General features: G+C 38.1%; 1 protein-coding gene across 1 annotated transcript; it reads left to right on the forward strand.

Annotated features, from left to right (window-relative positions):
• The first annotated feature begins 1319 nt into the window (after positions 1-1319).
• Positions 1320-15355, forward strand: ccnyl1 (cyclin Y-like 1). Its single transcript, XM_072396558.1, has 10 exons — positions 1320-2465; positions 3871-3945; positions 5830-5873; positions 6452-6552; positions 6820-6855; positions 6933-6984; positions 8918-9037; positions 9799-9965; positions 14495-14657; positions 15012-15355. The coding sequence occupies exons 1-10, from the start codon at positions 2303-2305 to the stop codon at positions 15126-15128; spliced, it is 1038 nt and encodes a 345-aa protein (XP_072252659.1). The 5' UTR covers positions 1320-2302; the 3' UTR covers positions 15129-15355.
• Positions 15356-15906: the final 551 nt, after the last annotated feature.

A 15906-nucleotide genomic window follows, 5' to 3' on the forward strand; every position in this document is an offset into this window, starting at 1 on the left:
ACAAAAACAGGTGACAAGGATGAACCTAATGATGTGCAAGCGCGACTGGGGCAAACATGGCAAGAACTAAATACTAAACAGAAACCTGAAAAACCTAAAGTCACAACAGAAATCAAACACAAAAAACCCACAGACGTGACACACATAATGTTTATCAAAGTGTGCATCAAAATTTGAGTTATCATCAGCATGTTGATAATGGTCCCCTGACACAGACGTGGATGTGGAGGGGGCACCGTTGACTTGCTCGACTGGAGTGAAAACTAGGACAGCATCATCCAGCTGAATCTCTGAGGATGGGTCATTATGTTCATTACCATCCGAATGGACAGTATAGTCAACACAACCTCCTAAGACAGGAGTGGATGTGGACAGGGCAACACTGAAGACTTCATTTGTTGGTGTGAAGACTGGAACAGCAGCATTCAGTTGGACCTCTGAGAGTTGGTCACAGTGTGCACTTGAATGGACAGCATGGTGAATATCATCTGCTAAGACAGGAGAGCTTGTAGTAAAGGCAACACTAATAATATCCTCAGCCTCTGAATTATTATTAGAGGTGAGATCAACAACATTTTAGTCTTCAATTGTACCAGATTGTTCTTTTTGTGATTCATTCAGTCTGGCTGCCTTTTCTTGGTGCTCTTCAGAATTGGTCTGTCTCAGCTGCTCTACTATAGTGTAGAGCAGCTACTCAAAGTCGACATGTTTATATATGAATTTACCTCTTCGTGGATGTGCAGTTAGTGGTTCTGAGTGAAGCAGTGGTCAGTATGGCACCTTTCCTGATCTTGTAATTAGAAAAAATGGGTCTATTTTTTTTAATCCAGTAAATGCATGTGCTTCTGTAGAAAAAAAGAAGTTTTTCAAATTTAGCCATTTCTAACAATTATATTTGGTATCATAACCTGTAGTTATGCAAATAATGTTTTAGATGTAAGAATATTAACATTCTTAAAGTGGAAGAAAGTTAACATTTTCATGTATAATACCTTCTTACTACAGGATTTTAATAGAATGAGTTGCTTTTCATTGCTTCCAATTGATTGTCTTTTTTATCAGTGAAATTAACCTTAAGAAATTATTCTTTGTTGGAGGAGGATGTTAAAAAAAGATGGGTAAAGGTTAATTGAGAAAATTAGTGTTACCGTCTCCATCCTCCAGTTGTGTGTTTTATTGCTTTTATGAGGATGGAATGTGTTGATTGACTGTTAAATAGCGTAATAGCGGACGGGCTTCACTTTTCACTGTCAAGAAAGGGTGTGGATCAGTGACGATACAAAAATAGTAACATTTCAAAATGCATTTATCTGTTTAAATCGTCTTAAACTGGCATATAATTCTACCAATGGGAAGCGCCCGATAACTAACACTTTGGTTTATTAGCCAATAGGACTAAACAAACTTCCAAATCGGGCGGGATACATCGTTTCTGCCAAGGAGTATCGTTTGTGGGCTCCGGCAACAGATGGCGGTGGTATCTGAGTCTACTTGCGGCACTAATCTGGCAGGGTGGAGACTTCGAAGTGGGAGGCCAGACCAGCTACAAAAGTTGGTCGGCCAGTGGTGAATCAGGTCAAAGCCTCGTCAGTTCACTTTAATAGATTATTTCTTCCCTATAGCCTTTATTTTTTAAATTTTATTTATTTTTTAAATCCTTTTAATTTGGATGTATGCTTGAGGCCGCAGAAGCCTCGGGCTAGATTTAGCAACACACGGAGCCGAACGTAAGGAGTTGTCCGTATGATTGTTGGGAAAGTCTCGTAAAATGTGTTTGATTGAATTTGTCATGTAAAAGTCTTATTGAGTGATTTTATTGTAGAGTCAATTCCGTTTGCATGATAGCAAAAAGTTGATTTAATGTGGAGTTATGAAAAGTTTATGAGAAAAGCTAACTAGTTTGCTAACCTATCGTAATGCTGCTCAGCTAACTAGCAGTGAAATTTTAGCATGTTGAATGAATGAATGAAAGGACAACCTATTATTTGCATCCAAATAACTGCTTATTAACCTTAAAAGAACACGTCGAGTATCATAGAATACGGCGCTGATTTTGTCCACCCGGGCTGGCCTCTCGGTAACTGTTTTTCGACTCTTGGACTACTATCCCCAAATGGACAGGAATTCAATTCCTGGGAGTTCGTGGACGGCGGCGATTTAGCAGGGAAATATAATGTTGAGCTCGTACTGACTTACTGTTTGGTAATGTTTATCAGACAAGGGGAAGCTAACTTTAGCTAGCTTAAAATATATGCAGTACTTGGACTTGGCTGCAATAGTGTGAGGCTTACGCCCGTTTGGAATGGGGAATACAGTGTCATGCTGCGTCTCTCCCGAGTCGAGTCCCAAACTACCATCAAGACAACCTGCAGACCGGCTGGAGGAGTTTCAGACCAGCACCGAAGTGAGCGATGACAACACTGTGCCCTACCTGCAGCATATAAGCGACAGAGAAGTCCCTGACGGTACGTGGTTTCTTTATATCTCACACAGGTTGAATTAATAATCTAATTTTCCAGCCTTCCAACCCATTATACACTACAACCATATTTGTTGACATGCTGGGTGGTTTATCTTGTTCTGTTATTTGGTGGAGAATGAATCTACACTTGTTAAAGACGCAAATGACTCAAAACATGTAAAATCTGCATGTATACACACATTATTTTACTGCACGGTGATGAGAGCATTCTTGGCAGTATTTACATAGCCACTGCATCATATTGATCTCATTGGCGTCACTTTATAAAGTTGGACATTAGCAGTGTATACTAAAGCATCATAATCTTACTGCCACAAAGACCATGTCCAACTGCTGAATGTAGTATTGAACAGTTGACGTATAAAGGACCAGAAAATAGTTTAAATAATAGAATAGACTTTCCTTCTCAGCGACTTCTCTATGTGTCCACTTTTACAGAGACTTTTAATCTCCCAATCAGTCAAGCATCTCAAATATTTCTGTGTAGCATCAGTCCTTGTGTCGCCTTTCTTTATTGGTTCCCAGACATGCACAGCGTTCATTCCATCTGTGTAGCTGTGGACAGTGCTGACAGTCTGAGACTAGCTGTTAGCCAGATGAGGGTCAAAATCCCTCCAGCAGTTCTTATTGGATTCCTTTCCGTCCTTGCTTTACAAATGCTTCCATCACCTACTCCTCCAGCTTTAATGTAATGTGCGACCTGCAATGATTTTGTTGAAAGAAGACTTTCCTAGCTATTTTTGTGATGTGCTGTTGTCATTTATTTACAGTTTTATCTACAATGTAACTGTGGAAATGTTAAGTGAAAAGAGAAAGTAATGTAAAAGCGACACAATTGTATTTGCAAGTTGTCAGGTAAGCTGGATTTGTAAAGAAATGGTCATTAAGAGGGTAAAGTTCAGACATTTGGCTGAAAAGTGAGTTGTTTAGGAATTGCATTCTTTTTTTAATTCAGTGCACAACTTAACATTATTTCTTTTCAGTCATGTTTAGTGTCAAATACACAAAGAACAGTCACAATCAGATACTTTATGTTTTTAAAGGGGTCTTGCCTAAGGACACCTACTGGAGATAGTACCGTTCATGCAGGGGATTTGAACCCAGGTCACCCACATGAAAGGTGGCAATCTTACCTCTACTCTATCACACTGATGCATATTTATATTTATTTCCTGCTGGTCTCTTGATGTCGCATCTATATACATCTTGCTCTCATTCTTAATTATGGAAAATGATAATTCACAGAATTGTTCTGAGTGCGCTGATCAGTGTGATTGTTCATGGCTCTGTGTTCTCTGCTGTGGGTTTATCTCTGCCCTGAAATTAAAGCTGAACAGCTCACCCTTAGCCCCACTTAATGTGAATTTGTACACTTCATATATTCACAGAGCTGGCCTTGGAGTCCAACCCGTCGGACCATGCCCGAGCAAGCACCATCTTCCTTAGCAAGTCCCAGACAGACGGTGAGCAATCCAAATATGACACACACAGAGCAGTGACTCACATTAACAGTTTAATTAACTGTGTATGTGAACAGTACACAACAGTTGAATTAAATGTCATGGGAGATAAGTCTTTAGGGTTGTGATGTTAATAATGTTCGAAACATGCCCTCTTTTTTTATGATTGATATTGTCTAGTCACTATTGCGTAAAGAAGAAACAGAAACCACCTTTTTTTTTCTCTCTCTCTCTCTCTCTCTCCAAGAGAGGCCAAATTCCTGATGCAAAAAAAAAAAAAAAAACACTCAGGATTGAGTGTGGAAGAATGGTGGTGAACCATCATGTTTGAGGAAGAAATGTGGTCAGAAGAAAATCTTTAGATCAGTGATCACTTCAATGTTTGGTAAAATCAAATCAAGGAAAACCAACTTTAACTTATTTTAATGTTGAATAGTGAAGTCTGGAACATTTCCGCATGCACAATTTCAAGAGAACTCAAGGTGTTGTGACTGAAACGCTGTGACTGTAGCTTTACAAATACCTCTAACCTGTGATTAGAACCTAATTAGACCTAAACAGAAATAAACGTTTAAATTTGATAGGGAACGTTGAGATTAGATTCTAAAGCAAAAGAAAAAAATAATTCAGCTGACTATCTGAATATAGACAAACACTTTCTGTCAGTAGATTTGTTTATTCTCTGATGGCACAGACATATTCCAAGATGACAATGTGAGAATTCATTGGGCACAAATTGTGAAGTAGCAGTTTAGGGAGCATAAAATATGATTTTCAAACAAGGATTGGCCACTACAGAATCCATACTTTAAGCCCACTGAGAAGACACAGCAGCCCAACTCTCCTGTCATCAATATAAGATCTTGGAGAAAAATCAGTGCAGCTATAGATGGAAATGAATGTTGTGGCATTGCGTGATCTTATCAAAACAATGCCAATGTGTATTTGTGCTGTAAATAAAACTAAGGTGGAAATTAAATGTTTAGGTAGTGAATAAGCAACTTTCTTTACAAGCTTGTTGTAATGGTGGGCTCTGGTGAGGTGATCATGTGTTCTACTGGCCACCATACACTCATGTCACAAATGGTATCCCTCATGTTGAAAAAGCTCCTGCTCTGAAGAAAAAGAAAAGACTATAAAAGCAGTTCTATGAGCTATGATTGGCCACAGTTGCTGCAGTACACGCACCAATAGGAGATTGAACTACCTCCACTAGTCGCGAGAACTACTAAAAGGTTTTTTGCAGTCTAAAAACGCATAGTTAACTGGTTACACAGGTTTTCAAGCCTCTTGTGCCTTAAGTTTGTTGCATGTAACCAGTTGTCAATACGTTTGATATTGATTGATTGTTGCGCAGCACATTTGGAATGCAGAATCGTCACGTGAGTGCGTAACTACAGATTTTTGGTTCTGTACGGTCAGATTTATTTTTCTTTTTTGTATGGATGTAAAACACACACCAAGTAAATTAAGCCTCTTTTAAAAAAATTTTTTTTATTTTTTTTATCATGTCATTTTTGCCATTGATCTGGATCTAAGGAACAATTGATCAACTGTAATAGCAGCTATTATCTTATATAGTTTGCTATACAACCAAAAATGGGACTTCATAGAAAAATTTAATATTGGCTAAAAATTTTGTTTAATTGGTAAACAACCATAAGCCCTAATTCTTCGTTTTTTTTCTCTTTTTTTTCTTTTCCATAGTTCGTTGCACCAGTATGACTAAAAACATTTTTTATTTTTTTTGCATTGAAAGCCTCGGATTTAAAACTGTCCTAAACTTCATCAGGTGAATGCTGCAGGAATTCTGTGATTGATGCTGCCTTTAGTTTGACTTTACTGAACTCTGGCCTTTATTTTTTTATTTTTTTTTATTTTTTGCAGTGCGAGACAAGAGGAAAAGCAACCACATAAACCATATCAGTCATGTAAGTGAACGATTCGACATCCTTATTTTTGGAAAGTATCTATTAAAAATGTGGCAGTGTTTTGTCCTTAAAGGATTGATGGGCTTTAAACTCGGATCTGACCAAATCTTGTTCTTGAGGGCAGTATGTCCTGTGATTCGATGAAGATTTCTGATTGCTGTCCAGAATTTCACACAAATATTAAGGATTTTGCCCAAAATTTAAAGCTATTGGTGTAGAAAATCCACGAGACACAAAAGCACTGCATTCAAACAGAAGAGTGAATGTCTAAGCAACAGTGGCTGTAAATATTAGGACATCCAGCTAAATTGAAAACAGTGGTAAACTATCTAACCTGACTTTAAATAGTGGTCAAATGTGATAGGAAAATATGTTTGTTTAGCTTTTTTGGATGAATCATAACACTTTACAAACGACTCAGTTCATACAGGGAAAACAGCTGTTTATCAGAACATATGAGCTGTTAGCTCATAGGAGCTATATAGATGCCTACTTCCAGTCCATAGAAATGTAGCCATGAACACCAATTCTTGTTCCCATATTAGTTCATGTTAATAGTGTGATTTCTCTGTCTTAAGGTCTCTCCTGGTCCGATGTCAAAGAAATACAGCTCTTGTTCTACCATCTTCATAGACGACAGCACCGTCAGCCAGCCAAACCTCAAAAGCACAATCAAATGGTGAGCCAAAAGTGGCACTGTGTTGTCCAAAAGTCGCTCATTTCTTATGAGAAAATCCAGACACACCACAACATGGTGACACTTTACTTATCAGGATTTGGTGAATCTGTTTCAGTTAAGCTTTCCTGGTAAAACTGCAAAATCTTTTGTTCTACCAGAAACTCTGGCACTCGCGTAGACACCATACTAATCTGTCATTGTTCGTTTATGTTGTATGTAGCGACAGAAAAACAAACCAAACATTGATTTTCAACATTTTTTCCCCAGTGTCACTTTAGCAATATACTACCACATCAAAAACAGGTAGGTTTGCATCTTTCCTTTAATTACCTTTTAATTAAGTATGCATTCGAAGTACATTGATGGAGTTTGTTCTTTAGGGACTCTGACAGATCGCTGGATATCTTTGATGAGAAGTTGCACCCTTTATCAGTGAGTATGGCGATGTTTTCCTGTGTCAGTGTTTCATTCCCTGGCATGCATTAATTAAACCAAGGGAGACTCGCCTTCAGGCGAGTAGTTTGGAGATATTCAGACTGATGTTGTTCATGCATTTTTATTTTAATTTATGTGCATTTTGAGTTCAAAACATCATCATAAATTTTACAGGTTCACAAACTGGATCTGGTACAAGAAGCACCGACAAGATCTGAAATATCTGTTACTTGTCATTGGCTTTTCAGTCAGATTGAAAATCCAATTGAAATGTTGCTCTCAACATCGAACTTTGGGCTGCTTTGTGTAATAACACTTCAATCCAATGCTAAAAGCTTTCAGGTATATATATGTATATGTTAAGAATGATGAATTTGTTTATTAGAGACAGCTCAGTGAGATGTTGCATATATTATATTGGGGATAGAACGATTGTTTAATTCTAGGCCTATACGGATGTTAAAGATAAGAATTTAGCTCATGACTCATGCTTAGTATTTTTGTAATTACTTTTTTTCCCCTTCAGTGCCTGGAAAACAATGAATTATGCTTAAAAAAGCCCTTCATTGCACCTTCTTTGAATGAGCAAAAACTATTCTTCGAATCTTTTAAAACTTTTATTATAACCTTTTTACTTTAAAGTTCCTCTCTTAAAAGAGAGCATTTTCAAAGGGCTTTTTAGCCCGTCGCTCACCCACCACAAACATGGAACTGCATGGACCCAAACAAAATTAATCAAATGTTATCAAAAACAAAGGCAAATAAAACTGAATAATGATGATGGTGATGATAATAATGGTCCTTGTAGTATTTGTACAATATTAAAAAGTTTACAAGAGTACAGAGTTTACAAGAGCTCAGGGGAAGAGCAGTCGTCTGCCAATCAAAAGGTGGTGGTTTGACTCCAGGCTTCTGCCACATGTCAAAGTGTCCTTGGGCAAGACACTGAACCCCTTGTTGCCCACTGATGCTTCCATTGGTGTGTGAATGTGTGTAATAAATAAATAAAAAACACAGTGTAGCCTGTAACGATGTAGCTTGTTGTGTAAAAGTGCTTTAAGTGGTCAACGAGACTTGAAAAGCGCTTTGTAAGTACATCATTTACATATATAGATGTAAATCAAGCAGAACTGTTATTCCAATCAATTGGAGCTTTCAACTGGAATTGCCTGAATCCTTATTCTTTCAAATTCTAGGCTACAAAAAAAGGGCTATTTGAAATGTTCTAAATGAATATACATATATGCTTGGAACCAGAAAGTGTTTCAAATAAGTTTGATAGTTGAAAGAAATGCAAAGATAACTACAGTAGGTGTGAAACACAGTAAGCTGGAAGGAAAATGTCTCTTGTCCATCATTCAGGCTTTACTTGTTTAAAACTTCATTCACAAACAGGAGGTAGCATAAAGTGCTTTAAATGGCAAAGGCAACAAAAAAGCAGTGAGCCCACTGGTACTGCCTAATCTCATACAGTCTCATCCCCATTCAATCATGAAATTGATAAATAACTGCTCTGGAAAAAGTCAATCCAAAAGTATTGCAGAACTGAGGCTGTGATGAATAGATGCCATGAATACCATCAGAGACTACACCATAGTCGGGATAAAAGAATACAGATTAGAAAGTCATGAAATAGCAACGCGTTCTGTTTTAGTTAATTTGAAAATTGAATTAAAGCAGTAAGTGAAGCTTGATATCACTCGCATCTTTAATAGCAGGTCATGCTCTACCAGCAAATCATATATGTATTAATGTAACTAGTATTCCTAACAATGTTGTTGTTTGTGGCTTTAAACGGCTCAAGACTCGGTCACCACAAAAATGGAGATGAATCACCATAACAACCAGGAGTTGTTCCATAAGGGGTACAAAATAATGGTTGCATCCCACTTGCTTCCCTCAGACATGTGTATCTTTTCATCCCATACAGAGAGAGCCAGTACCAGAAGACTACTCGTATGTGGACCCAGAACACAAGCTGATCTACCGTTTCGTCAGAACACTCTTCAGTGCTGCACAGCTCACTGCAGAATGTGCCATTGTTACACTTGTAAGTAGTGGTCGTCTTTTGGTCATTTTTATTTGTTTACTGTCCTTTTTTAAAATTTTTATTCCAAGTGTATTGTTGCATTCAGATGTATTTACGTTACTGTAAGAAATAGATGCACGGCTTTGCCCTACAATCTCACTGTTATTGACATGAACATTCTTTCGGTTGCATCACACAACAAAAGCTGGGACATTTGCTGTTGAATTCTGTGATGTTATATTATTCAGTCGGCAGAGGGCAGTAAAGTCCTACAAACTGACTTTTCTGAATGAGACAAATGCCACTTGACAGGTGAATGTGTGTATGATGATAACACATAACATTGTATATCTATTTTCTATTTTTCCAAAAGTATTTAAGGCTAACTTTATTCATTCTTTTTTTGTAAACAATTACCAAATGATGTGCACAGGTACTAAAACAGTGTAAAACTGATTATTATTATTATTGTTTTTTGAAAAATGTTTTTTCCATTTCTTGAAAGTTTTGGCTGTTTCATTTGCTTGTGGTTGTTCTGTTTGCGTTTCCAAGGAGTAAAAGCTAACAAAAGAAAATCTAACTGAGCCATCTTCACATGTCCCTGTCACAAGAATAAAAAAACGCGGAATAACAGCTCTGATGATTAAACTGGGGGTTTTGTGGTATGAATATACACAAACAGTCTGGTGTCCCTTACACTGTTCTGGGAACTTATTGGGGAATTCCTGAGGCTGAATGTCAAAACATCACTGTTAAAAATCCGTATTTTCCTCTTCCTCAAGGTATACTTGGAGCGCCTGCTAACTTATGCTGAGCTGGATATCTGCCCAGCCAACTGGAAGCGCATCGTCCTGGGAGCCATCTTGCTGGCCTCCAAAGTTTGGGATGACCAGGCTGTGTGGAATGTCGACTACTGCCAGATCTTAAAAGACATCACTGTGGAGGACATGTGGGTTATGTACAAATTGACTATTGCTTTTAAATCCATGATTTCTTTCCTTGATTCCTCTCTTCTTGTCTTTGTCCCTTCCCTGGGATGTGAACAGAGAAGGAAAGGTGGAGATTTAAGAAAGAACTAATGAATGAACAGGCTTTTTTAAATTTAAAAAAAAAAAGTAACTTGTAAAAAACTCTCTGACGTCATTTTAAATGGACCTTATTTATGAGAGCCATATATATCTTATTGTTTTATAATTTGATTTCTGCCAGATGAGCATAAACGTTTTTATGACCGCTTATTTTTTCATATTTTTGTTTACATTTGAACTTAATTAGATTTTGATATAATGAAATAAATGTAATAACATTAATATCTCCTTTCATACATTCAAATATTCTTTAGTATTTACCAAATGGAAATTGTTTTGTTACAGTCCTCCATTACAGATACAGAAAGTAACACTAGTAAGGTTATTATTGAAATGGTAAAATGATTATAACTACAATAATAATCGGACTTGGAAAAATTCAAATGGTAAATTACAAAGTTTTATGTATACACAATATGTCTATTGTGTGCAAAATGCATACAAACACTACTGATGAATTATTGCACATGCAATTACTTATTTAAATAAGTCCATGTTTCACTTTATTAAATGAATAAGAGAACATGTACTGAAAAAATCTAAAAAAAAGGACACACAAGTGTATTCCCGCTCATAGCTCATCTGATAAGCCTCCTCGATCCTATCTTCTCCAGTTGCATTTTAAGAATTAATACGTCCTTTCTTTTGTTGCGTTTAGATTGATTTCCAAGTCACAGACGAGGAGGCACAAATTAGAGAAATGAGAAGAGCCTTTGATCTGTTGTATGCATTTATTGAAGATGATGATCTAGATGCTGATTTGAAAAGATAAAGGTTCTAGTTCTCCAAATGGACGCAATACTGCGATTTAGTTTTGGCTGCAGTTGTTCATGTGTGCATCTGTAACTTGGGACAAGCAGGCCCTTAGAAACACATAAAATGTGACAGAGAATAGAATGGCACTCATTCAAGAAGCAGCTCTAGTGACAGGCTTTATGCTCGGTCTCCTCGTGTTGCCAACATGTTAATAAATGAAATATCACATGAACACACTGCAAAGACGTGTTCCACATGTAGCTACAAGCGGTGCCTATGCAAGAAAATGCAGTTTGCCAGAGCTGAATAGGGCAGTAAGTAACAAAGAAGTCAAAGATGACAATGAGAACAGATTGCGTGTGACCATTGAAGTTAGCCGTTTGCTTTCTGTCATCATCGCATTAATAATTCAATCATAAGTTGCTAATGGTTCAGAGTTTTGAAATAGATGCATGGAAAATGTAAGCTGACAATGTTTCTGAATGATCTTGCCTAATTTTTTTGCACATTGGTTGTGTTTCAGCTTTCCTTATTTGTCAATATAATATTGTAATGTTAGTTTCACTGGGCTCAATATTTAATACTGTTCAGAAGAAAGTATACGTTGCAACCTGCCTCATTTACCGGAAACTATGCAGACTGTACAAAACACTTCTAACCTTTCTTTATCAGCAATAATGTTTGGAACTCAAGTTCTCTGCATATTGGATTAAAGATTCCTTTACTGTAACGAGATGAAGTATTGTGAAATTTCAAAGCTGTTCCATGATGAAGGATTTGTATAAAGTGGGAGGTCCAGGCTGAAATTGTAACTTAAAACTAAAATCAGCCACTGTCCCAGACTGAGCTAACTGCCTGCAGAGCCTTTGCTGCCTTTGGTACTCATGGGACATGAGTCCACTCTTTTATAGACCTGGATTCAAAATCTGTTTCTGCTCTTGGTGAAGAATTTCCATTAATCTTTTAGGCGATTGGTAAAGTTTACCAGCTTGTCATCTATGTTTAGGGTCTTGACTGGTTTCTGTCCTGTAGTTGGCTTTGATCTCTGTGATGACATCGCACAGAAATTTGTTTATAAGGTGTCTTGTCATATTGCCATCATATTGAAGGTGCAGAATGATATGATAAAGAGGAAAGTCCAGCTTTGGATATCCATGTGACCCAAAACCATGTTGTAATGATTGAATACACCATTAGTTAATGGCTTAGCTTTGTATTTTTTAACATTTATTGCTGTTTGCGAAGGACCATCAACTAATTTAGTGAAGTTTGAAAAAAATCACCCTAATTGTTGCAGATTTATCTATTCGTTGGTGTGTTTTTTGTTTTCATTTTATTTATTTTTTGGTTGCCCCCCCATAATATAATGAATATAATAAGATGCACTTAAAGCCAACAGAAGTAGTGCTGGAATAGATGGATGCTGGAGTATCTCTGCTGTCTGGCTGTAAGAGGCCAGGGGCTGCACTTTGAGAACCTCTGCTTTATTTCCTACAATTGCTTTTCTCATGTCTGTGTGTAAAAGAGGTTCAGAGTGCTGTCTTGTTTCTCGTGAATCGGAAAGCTGTGCGCTCTGCCTGCATGTGTGTTCACAGTCTGTGAGCCCCCATCCTTCTCTGGCTCTCCTCTCATATATACGTCTGACCTACGCTCTCTCTGTTCTGTTTTCATTGCTGCCATTGAAGTGTCTTTGTGAGCTGGTTCTAGTCTGGATGGAGGGATTGGAAGAAGAGTAGAGAGGGAAACGAATAGAAATAGAGGGGAGGGTCTCAAGTGCTCTCACTGCTTCTACATAATGGCCCTGGCTCTCGCCCGCTCCATTAGTTGCCCTGGGAGACCAGACATCACACACACACACACACACACACACTCACTCACTCATATGCACTCTCGCCACCTTTGCTGACCAACAAAGCATCCTGGATGCTGTCTCCTTGACGACCACCTCCCTTAGATTTTCTCGTGACTATGATGAGGAGGGATGATGGAGGTTGTAGTCTGGAAAAAGATGTGCTGGGAAAACCTTGATATATTTTAAAGTCCATATAAACTAAAAATCAAGTTTGAAAATGTATTAACATGTCTAAAATATGTTTTTGTTTTTTTTTGTTTTTTTTTTAATGTTACACGGAAGACTATCAATCTTGACTGTTTTGCCTGAGGATTTCTGGTTTGAATTTCCAGAGCACCGCCTACTACCTCATGCAGGCATAATCAGCCTGTATGTTCTATATAGACTGTTTTCAGAAACCAGTGCTGACCACTTGCAATGTGGGGCTGAACAACTAATATGCATGTGCTGTAAAGCATCAATGAAAAAAGAAACTAAAAAGCAATGAGGAGAGCTTAGCTCAAACTAGGTAGAAAGACCTAGCATGGAGCCAAGGCTCTCCGCCGGTCAAGCAGACTGGGAGCCCAGAGCTGGTCAAGAAGCTCGCTGACTTCGGTTCGCTCAGCCGAGAGGTCGCTTGGCTTTGATCTCTGGAGTTAACGGAAGTAGCGTTCAGAGATGCAGTGGAATAGAAAAAAGAGGGGGAAAAAAAGCCCCCTATAGTCTTTTCTTGAGCTCTTTTCCTTGACTTTGTGAGAAAGGACGTGGAGTTAAAGTAAGGCTGTAGGAAAATGTCTTCAGGACTTTTGAAAAGATAACTGCTGAAATGAGAATTCGACCACACTTGCATTGAGCTGTGATGTGGGTCTACAACACTGAAACTACAAATAAATATTCTATAAGAAGTGCTTTAGATAATTTGTTTATTATGATGTTATAATGTTATTATGTATGTCTTCTAATGTATAGATAACATAGAATGTTACTTTATTATTAAACTGAAAAAAAGAACACTTTGTGTTGTCACAGACTACTTATACTCATCCTTTTGTCCTTGTATTTATCTAGCTGAATCAGTTTCTAAAACTTAATGGAAAAAAAATGGAGCGTTGCTATAAAAGCTGCACCTGGGACGAAATGATCTCCTTTCTCTCATAAAGGTATGCTCCGCTGTATCCTGTGCTAAAGGAGATCATTAATGAAGCATTGGAGCTCCTTTCCTTTGCATTTTGACAATTCGAACAACTCCTACCTTGGCTGCTACAGCTGTACTTCCGTGTCATTTCACTCAGGAAGGTTCGCAAGTAAATTGGCCTATTTGACCGACTCCCCGGACTCCCTTGCCAAAGAGCTAGCTCAGCTAACTCCCAAACTCCAAGCTGAGTGACCTCTTATCGAGGTCTTGGCTGAGCAAATCGGAAAATCTGGAACTGAAAGAGCCTAAAGTTAGCCGAGAGCAGCGTCTGCTCTTTTCAGTTAAAGTAAAACAAAAAACAGTTTGTGGGTGTGTGGTCATTTGGGAAAGTTTGGCATTTGCTTGGACAGCAGAAAAGATCAAAGTCCTGAGGAGACTCAAGTTCTGTTTATCGATCAGTATTGTTATCGTTGAGATGAAGCTCAACGTTAAGGTGTTAATTTGCATTGTCCTTGCTCCTCTTCTGTTTTATCAGGTGTCTGAGACTTCAGTCCTTTATTCCACTGATTGATAACTATTTTGGAAGAGCATTATTTAAGAGTATAGTCAAGACTGCTCAGAGGCTTTGGTTGTCCAGAATAACAATCAGTTGTCTCCATACCTTCCAGGAATGAGATGGAGCGCCACTTCCTGGAACTTCTCCAGTTTAATATTAATGTGCCAGCCAGCGTCTATGCCAAGTACTACTTTGACCTACGGCAGTTAGCTGATGACAGCAACCTTAGCTTCCCCTTGGAGCCCCTCAACAACCAGCGTGCTCAGAAACTAGAGGTGAGCTGCCTTCCAAACACTTGAAAATTGCAGACATGTCTGCTCAGCAGCCCACCCATCACACTGATGAGTCTCTAACTCACAGCCTCTAACCTCAGATTAGAAACTGCTGCTGTGGTACGTACTTCAGATTTTCAAAGACAGAAAATACCCGATTATTGAAGTAATTGTTTTCCAGGGGTTAAATGTTGACATTCGAGAAATGTGAATCAAGCTTATTTAAAAATTTATATATATATTTTTTTTTTAATTATATTTTGGCTTCATCTACTCAGAACTTGAACTTAAAATACAATGACCTGTTTACTTAGTCTGACTCTCCAGTTTTTGCCTTTTGTGTGACTGTTTGTCCAGGCCATTTCAAGACTGTGTGAAGACAAGTACAAGGACCTGAGTCGAGCAGCCATGAGACGATCCCTCAGTGCAGACAACCTGATAGGAATCCAACGCTCCAATGCTGTACTCTCATAGATCACACTGCTGGCCTCTGCCCTCTGATCTGCAAAGCCAAGCTAACTCACAGCCAGCCTTGGACAAACACAGCAAACCATACAGCACCATCGCAACCACATCAGGCAGCATTCTGGCTTAAAATGCCTCTAACTGTTCTGCTCACATGTTGATTTATTTTACAGCTGTCGAGGTGTGTGATTGTTAAACTTGATGAGTATTGATGAAACCTAACCACACAGCTTTTTTTATTATTATTATTATTTTTTTTTTAAATGATTATTTATTTCTTACCTCTCCCAAATTTTCAAGAGAAAGTGTGAAACAGTGAAGGAGTCAATTTATATGGAATTGCCATGAAAACTCAGCTATTTAAAATGTTTTAATAAGTCTCAAAGGATAAGGCTGGTGTTGTGTTATACTTTAGTTATTGTCATCAAATCTTGTGAAAAAACCAAAACCATAATTTTTAGTCTGACACTACTGATATCTACCTAGCCTTGTGGGTCATTGATCGTTTTACATGCTGAACTTTGTGCTTTTATTGTCACCCTCTAAATTACCGAGCACCTATTTTTGTTAATGCCACTGAAAATTTTGACGCACCAGAGTGTTATTAGTCATATTAGAGAAGGCAAGGCTACTGTTTGCTCAACTCCAGGGGTGTGTTCACACTTAGTGTTCAATTTTCCGGTTCGGAACAAAGCAGAAGTTTGGTCCTGGTTAGCTTTGCCGTTTACACTGGCATGAAACTTACAAACATTGATTAATGTGCTTGTTGGATGTGAGTATGTAGTGG

Source organism: Leuresthes tenuis, unplaced genomic scaffold, assembly GCF_036924035.1.
Source record: "Leuresthes tenuis unplaced genomic scaffold, fLeuTen1.0.hap1 SCAF_12, whole genome shotgun sequence".
Lineage (NCBI taxonomy): Eukaryota > Metazoa > Chordata > Actinopteri > Atheriniformes > Atherinopsidae > Leuresthes > Leuresthes tenuis.